The sequence below is a fragment of the Oreochromis niloticus genome, linkage group LG18 (assembly GCF_001858045.2).
Source record: "Oreochromis niloticus isolate F11D_XX linkage group LG18, O_niloticus_UMD_NMBU, whole genome shotgun sequence".
In the NCBI taxonomy this organism is placed as follows: Eukaryota; Metazoa; Chordata; class Actinopteri; order Cichliformes; family Cichlidae; genus Oreochromis; species Oreochromis niloticus.
Window position 1 is genome coordinate 29,416,426 of NC_031982.2, and position 13,043 is coordinate 29,429,468.

The 13,043-nt window shown below is 40.0% G+C and overlaps 1 protein-coding gene across 4 annotated transcripts in view; it reads right to left on the reverse strand.

The window, feature by feature from the left end:
• LOC100698057 (nuclear receptor coactivator 2) overlaps positions 1–13,043 on the reverse strand; it is a 54,910-nt gene that overhangs the window by 21,492 nt on the left and 20,375 nt on the right. For all 4 annotated transcript variants that reach the window (XM_005476815.4, XM_005476813.4, XM_013272748.3 and 1 more), the window contains 3 exons: positions 6,117–6,227; positions 5,316–5,488; positions 791–894 (listed from right to left, as the gene is read on the reverse strand). In XM_005476815.4, the coding sequence (XP_005476872.1) occupies positions 791–894; positions 5,316–5,488; positions 6,117–6,208 (369 nt within the window). In that variant the 5' untranslated portion in view covers positions 6,209–6,227. The remainder of the gene's footprint in view (positions 1–790; positions 895–5,315; positions 5,489–6,116; positions 6,228–13,043) is intronic.

Sequence of the window (13,043 nt, forward strand, 5' to 3'; positions counted from 1 at the left end):
TTGGGAGAGATTCACGTTACAACTCAGTTAAAGTTTAGATAGATATCTATTAAAAATAAATGCTAATATTCTCAAATACCGAGCATGATTCGAGGCACTGCAGCACATCCCAGTGACCACCGTGTGATTTTCTGTCTATTTTTTCTTTCATTTTCCACCTTAATGTACAGACTGTGATTTTTTTTCCTTTAGCACACCCATGTTTACACAAAGGTATCCTGACACTGCTGCTGGTGAACACTATATATAGACTGCGTGTATGTGTGGTCAGACTCCGCCCCTCCTTTTCTAATCTGGCTTTTCACAAAGGTATTTATACCTCACCGGGTCCCATGTTATACGTCGTCGCATACCCATGCATACACACACTCACACTCAAGTAGGCTGGATGACTGCATTAGAGTTTGTCACAGAAACTCTTATCACCCTGTGTTGCTGCAGGAAGATGCTCTAAATTGGTTTATGACGACAACATACATGAAATATTTGCAGCCGTAATGAGGTCAGATCTCCTTTTTTAGCATTTGCATTTTTGCCCTATTTCAACTGCTGTGACGATAGCATCAGAAACCAGTGAGAAGCTCTCATAATCATTGTCACAGCACATAAATTTATGAAGCACTAGATTAGTGAATCGAAACTATTCAGTTGTCCTCAGTTTTGGCAGCAGCAGCAGCAAAAGCAGTAATCCTTTTTGGCTTGTTTTGATTATTACTGAATTGACTGTCATGGATGTCATTTTTTCCCCCAACACATGTATTATAGCCACAAAACTATTGGTTGAACTCACCTCCAGCATCATGGGCCCAAGAGTGTCTTTATCAATAACACCTTGGCCTGTGGACGAGACGTCTGCTTTCTGCACCTCCTCTGCATCGGCAACTGGAGCCTTTTCTGTAACAGACATGACAAAATTTCATCTCTGAGTCAAGAAAGGCCTTCTTGTTTAATGGTTTCAACGCAGGGCTGTAAGGACTTGAGATTTTTACTCCTCAAAGTTACTGTGGGGAAGAAATCTGTGGAAAATCATAGTTGTCTTCATTATACTCTTACTGTGACACACCTAATCAATATTAAATGTATTGATAAGATGATAACAATAATAAAAAGACCCTACATTCCTTTACCATCCAACAGGGAACAGATCGAGAAAAAAACTGCACAATACACTTTAAGTTATTTAATGAAGGCATGACTCATTGATGATGGAGCATGTCATCAGCATCAAAAGGAAAGCTTGTTTCCAATGAACCAGCTCACTGTATGTGTATCAGAGAAATATGCTCATTTTCTTGGAAAACCATCTTGTCAGACTGAAGCTTTCACTGTAGCTCTCCCGCTTAGTGGGTATTTTATTTTCGCAGAAAACACTGACAGTATTGTTTTTGTGATGATGAAGCCTTCAGGCAAACACACACCCACTCAGAGACTGTGTTTTTTTATGTACACCAGGACCTTTCACACATTACATTCTTTGGCTAGTCCTTACTCTAACCTTGTGCTTATATAAACTCTAAACCAGAGTCTTCCAGCAGCACGATCGTGTGTAGGTTTCAGTGGTGGGGATGTCGCGGGCAGCAGGTATCACTACACTAATGCTTTCTACATTTTACACTTTCATAGCCATACTAGAGGCCAGTCTCCACTCTCCTCCCTGGTTGTACCACTGGACTGTTAAGCCTCCCATGGCCCCATTAGACCACATAGCTGACATTCCTGTTGTGGGACCGGAGCTGTACAGAGTCATCAGCCTTAAACCCTGTCACAGAGAGCCTGGGGTGGCTCTGCAGTGCAGGTTGGAGGGTATTACAATAATACTCAGCATTTTTTTTTTTTTAAATCAATAAATATGTTACACTCCAGTTGACACGATCAATTTATGCACTCAGGTTTGGACCCCAAACCCCCAATTTGCATGAAAAAGCAAAAGAGTTATTCTGCATACCACTGCCTATAAATTAAGCTTACATAATCAAAATAACTTTCAAGCTAAACATCACAGCAAAAACACTCGATACTAGCAGTCAAACCTGCATATTAACAGCTGCGTACTATACATAATGCAGTTTGCAGTATTGACGAATGCGCAGCTCATTAGATCTAAACAGCTTTATTCAAGCCAACACCTCAAGCAGCAGTTTGAATAATGAGACAACTTCATCTTTAACAAAGCAGGGTGGGAAAAAAATCCATCTCCCACCAAGTGGGTGAGATTCCATTTTTCTAAATGAATATAAAAAGTCTAATATATGGTTATATACTTTTTACATTAAACAAAGCAGGTTGCAAAAATGTGTCAGAATAGAAAAGAACAGTATTCTTTATGGTCAGCTATGTATTAAATGCAGAATTTCCAAACATCTTGGTGGACAGCGGTTGATGATTACACCCTTTCATTGCTAGTTTACACTCTTTAAAACAAACCCATCCTCTGCACTTGCTTATTTAGCTTAGGAAGCTGAAATAATTAACTGGTTAATTGAGTAACGGACAGGAAATTAAGTGCCAACACAACTGATTGCTTACAGTAAGTAATTACTAAACATAGAGATGGATGTCACCCGCTGGTTAGTAAAATCCCTTTTGTGGAGCCTTAAGCAGAGTGTTGTTTTTTATCACTGGTGTTTTTGCATCTGAGTGAGAAACCAAGGACACGGCACACTCATATGGTAGTGCACGCTCACTACACAAATACTCATCATCTAGAATTTTACCCTGCAGTAAGTGTAAATATGAGCTGTGAGCCAAAGAACATAAACACACACCTTGTCGCCTGACTATCATGAATGGGTACGTACAATGCTATTTTCTCACCTGTTTGTTTCTGTGAGCTTTCCATCAGGTGACATGTTTTTTTGTCTGAATTCATAACTTTTGTGTGAAATCGACCTCAGCAGGTCAAAAACATGCAGACAATAGTGGCTCTCTGAAGTTGACCAGGCAGCTGTGTGTATTATCTGTTTGTATGTGTGTGTGTGCTTATTCAGCTGTTGTTTTCAAACGCAAACTGCGCCATGACACATGGACACCAAGTGGCTGACCACAGGAACTAAAAGAGGAGAGGGGCCATGAGAAAATGAGTGATGAAACCAGCCAAGATAAGAGATAAAGATATGGGCAAGAGACAGAGGCTGTGTAGGAGACATGAAAGAAACAACAGGTTAACAGAAAGGAAAGGAAAATATAGAAAATAGCAGAAGAATAAAAGAGTGTATAAAACAAGACAAACAAAGAAGAAAGAAGAAAATCCAAGGAAGAAAAAAGGATAAAAAGAACAAAAATGAAAGGACAAACATTACTGAGAAAGGGTGAAAAGGAAGATAAAAGAATGAGGAAAAAGAGTGGGTAAAACAAGCTCGGGAGGGAAAGAAAAGAGGAGAAAGACGAGGATAAGGAAGGATAAAATTACATCAAGGTTGAAAGAGTGAATAAACAAAAGGGAGAAAAGAAGAGAAGAAAGACATGAAGAAAATGACTGAAAGGAATTAAAGTAGACTGAGGAAGGGTAAAAAAGGAGATAAGGAAAAGAAAGGAAAGGAAAGGAAAGGAAAGGAAAGGAAAGGAAAGGAAAGGAAAGGAAAGGAAAGGAAAGGAAAGGAAAGGAAAGGAAAGAACCTGGTAGGATGAAGAAATGAGGACAGAAGTGAGATGCAATGATGAGAAATGTGGCGTTAAAATGAAATGACATTGTAAAAAGGGGGACTCGTGTTTTAAAAAAAAAAAGCAACGAGTAAAGACTGAGATGTGGCGAGAAAGGTTGGGAGATAAAGGAAGAGGGCTGAAGGGAAATCGTGAGACTGTGATGAAGGCAGGTCTGCCCGCTTTCCTCTGAAGACTCACATCATGGTCAGCGTTACATAACAGCCCTGCCTCTGTCTGTCTGTCTCACCATCATCACACACACATTGTCATTATTGAGTCTGTGTTTACACTCACATTTCCTCTCTCCGCATCGGTCTGTTGAGCCTACTGCAGGTCCTAGAAGATGGAGACTTACACGCAGGACGGAGCCAGAGTTTTTGTTTTTCAAGGCTTAAGTGTTAAAGTTATGCTAAAAGACAGTTTTGTGCTGATAGTTGTCATTAGTGTGGTTTCTTTTTAAGTTAAACACATAAGAAGTGCAGAAAGCCATTTCAAGAATTACATGTTCAGTTTATGTGCTTGCAGCACTTAAGTTGTTACAGACTTAATATTATTTATGCTTCTTCACTTCCAACGGCAACGCTTTCCTCCGGCAATTGTTCCATGTTTGTGACTGTGAAAACATGAATAGACTCTCTTTGATTATGAAACTGTCATCTGAGAGTTTGATCTTCCTTGAACTTCCTGCTTTCCTTAGAAGGTGAAATTTTCTCAACTTATCTGGACTCATTAAAATAGATTGCTGAACAGATTCCCTCTTAGGCACTTCCAGGCACTGGTTTTCACCTAAAGGAGTAGCTGTTATTCTTAAAACATTTATTATTAAACTTGTATAATACAATTTCAATTTCTTTCATAACTGTCTTCATCATATTCTTCTTCAGGGCTTCTATCAGTAGTCTCTAAAGTTACTCCTACCAAGTCAGGGAGTTTTTTGTGATGTTAGGGGTTCCTTTTTTTTTTAACATATATAAACTGGAGTCGTAATTAAGGCAGATTAAACTATTCAGCATGTGTGTGAGTTAACTTTGAGGTTAACTGTGATTCGGTACTTTTCTTCACAACAGGAACATCTTTTGCTAGAAATTCTCCATCGATTGTCATGTTGCACTTACTTAGAAGATATCATGACTTTTCCTGCTTTTTGTAAATTTCCGTAATTTAAAAACTGGTTAACGACCTAAAAGATAAAAACGGAAATGCTGACAAGTCAAAAAACGAGTGTGTGGCTTTGCTTGCCCTTGTTAATGAGCTGTTCATCATGACTCAGCTAGCTATCGGCTTTTCTTGCCTTCAGTCATTAATTATAAATGCTAGCAGGCTGGCTTTAGGGATAAACTGTCTATCTGACAGTGGCACTGCCATCTTGACAACCACTGAATGGAACTGTCACAAGAGGATATATTCTAATGGCTTTGGTAATGGCCAGACTTTCCCTCCAGCTCCACCAGCAGTTAGTTTTGACTGTTTGACTGTTGTTTGTAATTAAGCTGGGGATCCCCTGCCTTTTCCTCTTATTTGTAAATGTATATTTAAGAAGTTTTACAGACAGACAAACACCCTGAACGCTGGCAAATCAAAAACAACTGGGTGGCTTCGGTTTTCCAAGCACAAGCGCCAAAGCACATTTATTAACATTTAGTTATTATTATTACACAAGAGCATATCCTCACCCTGCTCCTTGATCTGCCTGATCTGCTTCACCGTCTCCTTCAGGATGGCACATTTGTCCGGCTTGACGTTAAGGTCATCCATGTCGTTGATGTTGGCAAAGATCAGCTCTGCCAGCTCCTCGATGTACTTGTTCTCCTGCTCCCGGTTTCTCCTCTCAGTGCTTCTCTTAGGGCTGGAGGATAAGGAGAGAAACAACGACATCATTGAAAGAAATGAATGAAGTCAAAATCATGATAACTGAAACGGTGCTGCACTGTGTGATAATATAGCTGTGATATAACAGCTGAGAACTTTGGTGCACTGTGCAGTAATCTTACACTGAGTTGCCAAAAATGTTTCTACATATCCGAGAGTTACTCTCGTGCTCTCCATACTGACTACTTCTCTTTTGGGAGACAAAGAGACACTTAGTAAAATTAAGTTCGCAACCTCCGACGCAACATCAATGTGTCCTCATTATAGCCTCAGCGCACAGACTGCAGCGTACCATCAAACAACAGTTCATTCAGTCAACTTGTTGTATAAAAAGATGCTGCAGCAGCATTTTTCTATAGTGACCCACATTAATCACTCCCTTTTCTTCTTAATGAGCCATAAACTATCATGCCATTTATAACTACTTACTTATTTATTTAATAATGTGACAAAAATCTAACCAACCAAAATGAGCAGCTATATAATTAATAATCAAGTGTTCTTTAATGAAGTAATAAGACTTTAGTTCTGATTAGTTGTTATTGCATGAGGCTTTATGTATTACAGTGTGTCATGAGGCTGTGTGTGGTGGATAAAGTTTTTACCTGGGCCCCAGGAGGTCTGACTGACAGTCCTTCCTCTTCAGAGAGTCTCCCCCTCTGGGGGGCTCTGGGGTGTCCCCCCTCCCACTACTCATCTTCAGCAGATATCAGCACCTGGAGGCAGAAAAGCAAACACGTGCAGATTGTAGTTAGAGTTTGTGTTTAACATGCACCTTGTTACATATAAAATTGGTAAATAATGCGTACATATAGCCCTCTGGAGCGTACAGGTGGATGGTGGGGTTACTGAGGAATTGAAGAAGGGTGGGATGAGAATTTAGACCGAGTATGCTCTCCATATGACATGAGGAATGTGAGACACGTTATGAGTGCATGGAGCGGTGCAGATGGAGCTGCCTGCCAGGAGCACTGTGGCTTGAAGGCTTGACTTCATTTAAAATCACCATAAAATAAAACATAAGTTACATGTTTTGGCATAAACAGGAACCATCAAATATAAAGGTACAACAGTATAATAACCACGGACCTGTTTAAGCAATACAAATGTAGATCAGTTACTGGAGTTGCCTGTCATAATATTTACATTCTCACAGCAAGAGTACAAGCCTGAAAAACTATAGAGTTCTTTGGACATTTATGTGTTCATGATTTTAAACGTATCCAAAGTGTTTACAGTAAATCTCAATAAACAAAGACATAACCTCGATGCGCCAGATTGAAGCGGCACAAGTGCAGCTGAGCACCGTGGACACTAAATCCTTAAAAACTGATGGTGAAGAGTACTCGTCTCACTCCTTGATGAACTTCACTTCATTATTTATAGGCAAAAGTTAATGCGCTGAAGATGTACACACACTGCATTTTGCATAATGAGGGAGTGCGCTCGTGACTCCCGAACACAATGTGCTATTGTAAAGTGCCCGCAGGCAATGTGGGAGGCCCAGTGGGAATACAGTAGGTGTCAATAATTACTTCAGTTAGAAACAGCTAATTCATGTAGGCATTAACACTGTTCTTACATGAACATTTATGGTGTTTGAGTCAAAGGCATTCAGTAGCAGTCATAGCAGTCATAATGACGACAGCCAGGTTGTTCAAAGAATATTTTTGCCATCTTGAAAGAATTGGGTAAGACCGAAAAGAAGAAAAGTATAGACAGGTGGAAAGGCATTTAAATTAAACACTTCTTGGCAGGGAAAGTTAAACCATATGGTCACCTCATGTGGCTAGACCTACAAAACACTGCTTACAAAACCCTTGTTGGTCTAACATGGTCAACTCTCTCATTTCTCCCTCAGTTTTACTTTAAATTACTCGAATTGCAGATGTGTGTTATGGTAGCTGTCTGGCGCTTAGTTCTGTTTTTTAAGAAACAGTTAAAAATTGCTTCAGGTTCAGGCCTTTCAAAGGATTGGCGTGTCCTTTTTTGTTAATATAACACAGGTTTGGAGTTGAGGTAATAAAAAGGACATACTGATTACAAATTGACAGAATAGATGTGACAATCATCTGTTATCTTTAACAATCATTTGCAGATGAGACAGACTCCAACAGTTACAAGCAGGAGCAGAGGCAGTGTCTGTTAGGACACTCGGGCTTTAAGGCCTTTAAACGGGCCAGCCCATCACCTGACTATTACATAACAGGCCGTCAGTGGGGCTGATACTGTGCAGATAAAGGCAGGATAGAGGGATAAAGGAAAGAAAAACGACAGGGAGGGATATGGAGAGTAAAGAGAGACAAAAAGGAAGAAACCTATAAGCGAAGAAATATATAAGGGCCTGCAGAAACATTTTCTTACACAGTCTTCAAGCTGGCAAGTGTAAGTGTAGCAAAATAATACAAGTGGAAATGGATGGGGTAACAGGAGGAAGAAAATAGGAGGAGCATCTGCTGTTCTGAATTAGCAGGCTTGAGGAAGGAGGAAAATATGTCCCTATTACACCAAGAGAGCAGAAAATTGTCAATAATGTGATTAAACAAAAAAAAAAAAAAAATCAAACAGTCAGTTTTTGCCAAGTGGTGTCTTTGGCTGTGGATGTGGTGATAGTTCCCACCACAATGCAAAGAGAGCCCTTGTTAATGAGCTGTTATCATCATGATTCAGCTAGCTATCAACTTTTCTTGCCATCAGCCAATTTTTAGAAAAGCTAGCAGGCTGGTTTAAGGAATAAAATGCCTGTCTGACAGTGGCACTGCCATCTTGACAACCACTGAATGAATTTGTCTCAAAAGGATGGATTTTAATGACTTTGTTTATAGCCAGACTTTCCCTCCACCTACACCAGCAGTTCCTTTGGACTGTTTGACTGCTGTTTTGTAATTACTTTGTAATTACTCCCTGAATTTCCCTCTAATACTACCAACATGCTAAACTACATATAGCATTGTACTTGCTAAATATCAGTGTGCTAGCAATGTGACCATTCGACTGTCCTGTTATTAGGCCACAAGCACCACCAGAGCTGTGGATCCTTAGCCGTCCTATCATTTGTATAAATGTGGAGGAAGAAACACACATACCCACTGCAAAGTTATTAAAAACAGAACGACATTAGCGTCCCTACTGTAGTTTACATGATGACACTTAATGGCGGGTGATGGTTGCTGATTGATGACTAGAATATAATCACTCATAAAAGAGCAGGTTTACGTGAAATACAGAAGATTTCAGCAGTGATGAGGGTCATGGTGACAGAGAAACATCTCTGTCCACTTGGCCACCGTAATTACCCTTTCTAATGCCTTCCCATACACAGGCATTACACTGAGAACATGCGTCATGTCTGGTAGCCAGTAAGTTAAAAATATAACTTAGACTACTGTGTTAAATGTTGCTTTTTTTTGTCAGGCCAGCCATAAGGGAGCAAAGAGTAGTTCTAACAAACAAAAGGGGAATTTGAAATTTTGTGCTGCCTTCTGAGTCAAAGCAGCTTTTTGATATCTTTTCAATCTGAACATGAGCAGTTCAAAGAAAATCTATTACCCATTTTGGCTCCTGCTAATTTACATCATTAAATTAATGAATTGGGGGTCAACAACTTTATTTCTTTTCTTTTTTTTGCTTTCATTGCATCTGTTGTTTGATGGAAGGTAGTTAGTTTATCTGGTCTCTATAGTATCATAGTATCATACTGTGCTCCATTTTCAGTGTTATAGGTCTAATATTCATTTTTAACTCATTTTTATTTGTATAAAGCCAAATCACAATAGTCACCTCAAAAAACCCCAACAATCAGATCACCCCCTATTAGCCAGCACTTGGCGACAGTGGGAGGGGGAAGGAAAAACTCCATTTTAACAGGAAGAACTTGCAGCAGAACCAGGCTCTGGGAGTGGCAGATATCTGCCATGACCGGATGGAACCAGAGATTAATAATACCTGATTAATATAAATACTCTGTGGTTTATAAACTCAGAGTGAAAAAAGGTGAGTGAAGAAGAAACACACAGTGCATCATGGGAAGCCCCCAGCAGCCCAGGCCTATTGCAGAAAACCTAAGGGAAGATTCCAGGTGACGTGATCCAGCCCTAACTACAAAAAGGATAGTTTTAAGTCTAATCTTAAAAGAAGTGAGGGTCTCTGATTCCAAACTGGGAGCTGGTTCCACAGACTAGTGGCCCCAAACCTGAAGGTTCTGCTTCCCACTTTACTTTTAAATATCCCACAAGTAAGCCAACAGTCGTAGAGCAAAGTGCTCTACTGGGATGGTGCGGTAACATAAGGTCTTTAAGATAAGATGGGGCCTGAAAATTCGAGACCTTGTATGTGAGGAGAAAGATTTTAAGTTTTAAATTTGACTCTGGATTTAACAGGGAGCCAGTGAAGAGAAGCTCATATGGGAAAAAGTTTCTGCTCTCTAGTTCCTGTCAGCACTCAGCAGCTGATTTAAAGTTAACTTTGCAAACATATTTTGCTAACACAAATTGATGCCAAGTTGATCAACTCTCACGTGGCATATGCAAATGAACAGAAAGTCATTTGACAATACCCACTTCTTTCCTAATAGTGTAATCAGCATCTTAATAAACAAGGAAATTACAACGTGTGAGTTAATTACCTGATTGTCAATCATTGCTGGAGATATTTAAACTTGAACATCAAATACCAAAACTAACCTTCCACCCTCGAGCTGTGCAAGTCATCCATTTACTTGGATTAAGTAGGAAAAAAAGGAAACACCTCTCTAAAAGTTAATTAAACAAAGGTTAGCGACGTCAAGTGTGATGTTAGTTTCAAAACAAAGAGTCTTATTATGTTCAGCGGACGGTGAAGTTAACGTCGTCATCACAAGAGTCCAGCACGTTAACCTCAAAAGTTGATGAAAGCCTCGCTTAAAGATTCAGTCAATCAGAGGAAGGCACACACACACACACACACACACACACACACACACACACACACAAAGTCACTTTACTCCTCACAATCAGTTTCACTTAGATACTTCAATCAATGTCTGAAGTACATACACATGCCCAAATCCACAAGAACATCCATATGAAGAGACATGTGGCATGGAAACACAGAAAGACGCACACACACAAACACACACATGTGCACACAATGAATTAACACTAATGTAGCCTGCGACAAAAGCCTTTACCCCGCTCAGCCCGATACTAATGCAATCAGAGGAGCCAAGAGCTTCGCAAAGTGAAGCCATTTAAAAACAATTTGAGAAGCAGAGAAGAGCCAGGGCCAGAGGGTCAAACCAGCCATTAAGAAATTAAAGCTGAGGATTGATCACTGCCTGCTTAAGTGGACCCTGTCTCCAGTAGAAACCACGGCTCCTCAGTTTCTTTGTTTTCAGTTTGTGGGGTGGGGGTTACAGAGGTGAGTGCAGGGTGAGGCTTTCACTTATGTGTTTTTGTTGTTTACTTCCCTTACTTGTTTTTAGTCTCCTTTAGTTTGAACAAAACACTGGGTTTAAATCTCTATGTCTGCAATCAGATGAGTGGATCAGGGGCATTATCATTAGTTAATACAAACTACCTTTACGGCCTTCAGCTTTCCAGGAATTTCCCCATAATTCCCACTGTGCAACAGAGGTATAGAGCATGTAGGTGTTGGATTGCAACCACATGGAAATCAGGTGGGAAGAAAAAAAAGATGAGAGATAGCACAACCGACTTCCATTTAGAAGTAAACAAAAATAGCACAATGGGTAAAAACCTCTGGAAAATCTGTTACTACTGTAAATTAGAGATAATTACAAGACCTGTTGTTCAGCAGGGAATGGCTGGGAAGTCAGGAGGATGCCACAATCACCATATGCATGACAGACCTACTCTGACCAAATGATAGTTGTCATGGAAGTAAAACGCACTATGGATTGTTATTAAGGTAATGAGTCATCCCCAGGCTTTAGTGTGCAGACTAATTGAGGTTTTCAGCGTGTAACAAAAAAAAGAAAAAATGACAACGACCACGCAGTCTTATGCAATGACTGACAGCACAAAATTAAAGCTAATGTGGTTTTTTTGTTTGTTTTTTTGCAGGGATAGTGGAAAACCTCCATGTTTATTCTTAATGTCCTAATACATTTACTGTGCAAATGTCAGAGTTTTTATCCCCAGAAATTAATTGAGTCCGTCAGTTAATGTTACGCACAATTCAGCTCGCCGTGGGTGGCTGCTCTATTGAAGCTCCTCCTGGAGATCTTTGCATTTTGTGAAAAGGTTTTACATCTTACCATAATGATCATAAAGTATGCATGCCTGTTTCCCGACTCCTCCCAGACACGTTAATCCATCTGGATTCAATTCATTTCATGTATAAAGCACCAAAACACAACAAGAGTCACCTCAAGGATGAATAATTAACATATATGTGTGTAATTTCATATATTTGCGAAGCATATAAGCATGGTAGGTAGTACTATTAGTAGTTATTATACTCTCTCTTATAGTACACCTTCAAAAGGGTTGGTAACAAAGGATGATATTTAAGACTTTACACAAACTTTTGACCCTGAATCCTCCCTTAGTTACGCTGCAGTAGGTCTAGGGTGCTGGGGGCTTCCCATGATGCACCGAGTGTTTCTTTTTTACTCACTATGTGTTTATTCACCACTCTGCATTTAATCATTAGTTATTATTCATCTCTGGCTCTCTTCCACAGCATGTCTTCATCCTGTCTTCCTCCCCTCACCCGAAATGGTTGCATCACATTGCCGCCTCTCCCTGGGCCTGGTTCTGCCGGAGGTTTCTTCCTGTTAAAAGGGAGTTTTTCCTTCCTACTGTCACCAAAGTGCTTGCTTAAAGGAGTCAAATGATTGTTGGGGTTTTCTCTGTTTTCTCTGCATTATTGTAGGGTCTTTACCTCACAACATAAAAATGCCTTGAGCCAATGTCGTTCTGATTTGGTGTTACATAAAACTGAATTGAATTTACTTTTTATTCCTTGCAGGTCAATATTAAATTTTATTTTCAAACCTCTAGAAATGAAAAAAATAAAACCGAATAATTATTTTTATGAATGCAACCTGTGAAGAGGAGTCACAGCTACAAATGCAGTATAGTCCACTATAACAGAAGACTAGTACTTCAGTGCCTTGTTTCCCTACTACTGCTAGTGCAAAAACAAATAACTAAATGATAAAAATCAGGATCAAGTTAGCACTCAGACACCAGTCAGCTTGACAGAGGTATTTGGTAGTAAGGACCCTCCTCCCTTTGGTGTCTGTAAGCTGTTAAGGCTGCTGTCTAAAAGCCAGAAAACCCACAAACATAAAGTAGATTTAATACCCTGCTGTAGCTGGATTAAGAACACTGGCTTCTCCCACACTGAAAGGCCTGCGACATATGCACAGTGAGCGTGTTTGTGTATGTGGCTCTCTACGTGTTGGCGTGTCCATGTCAACAAGTCCAATCTCTTTATGTACATCTCGGCTGTTTGGTGCCACGGTGATGCTGCTCTGAGCAGGTGGCTTTATGGTTGGCTCTTCGCCGGTTACTGGTGACAATTTG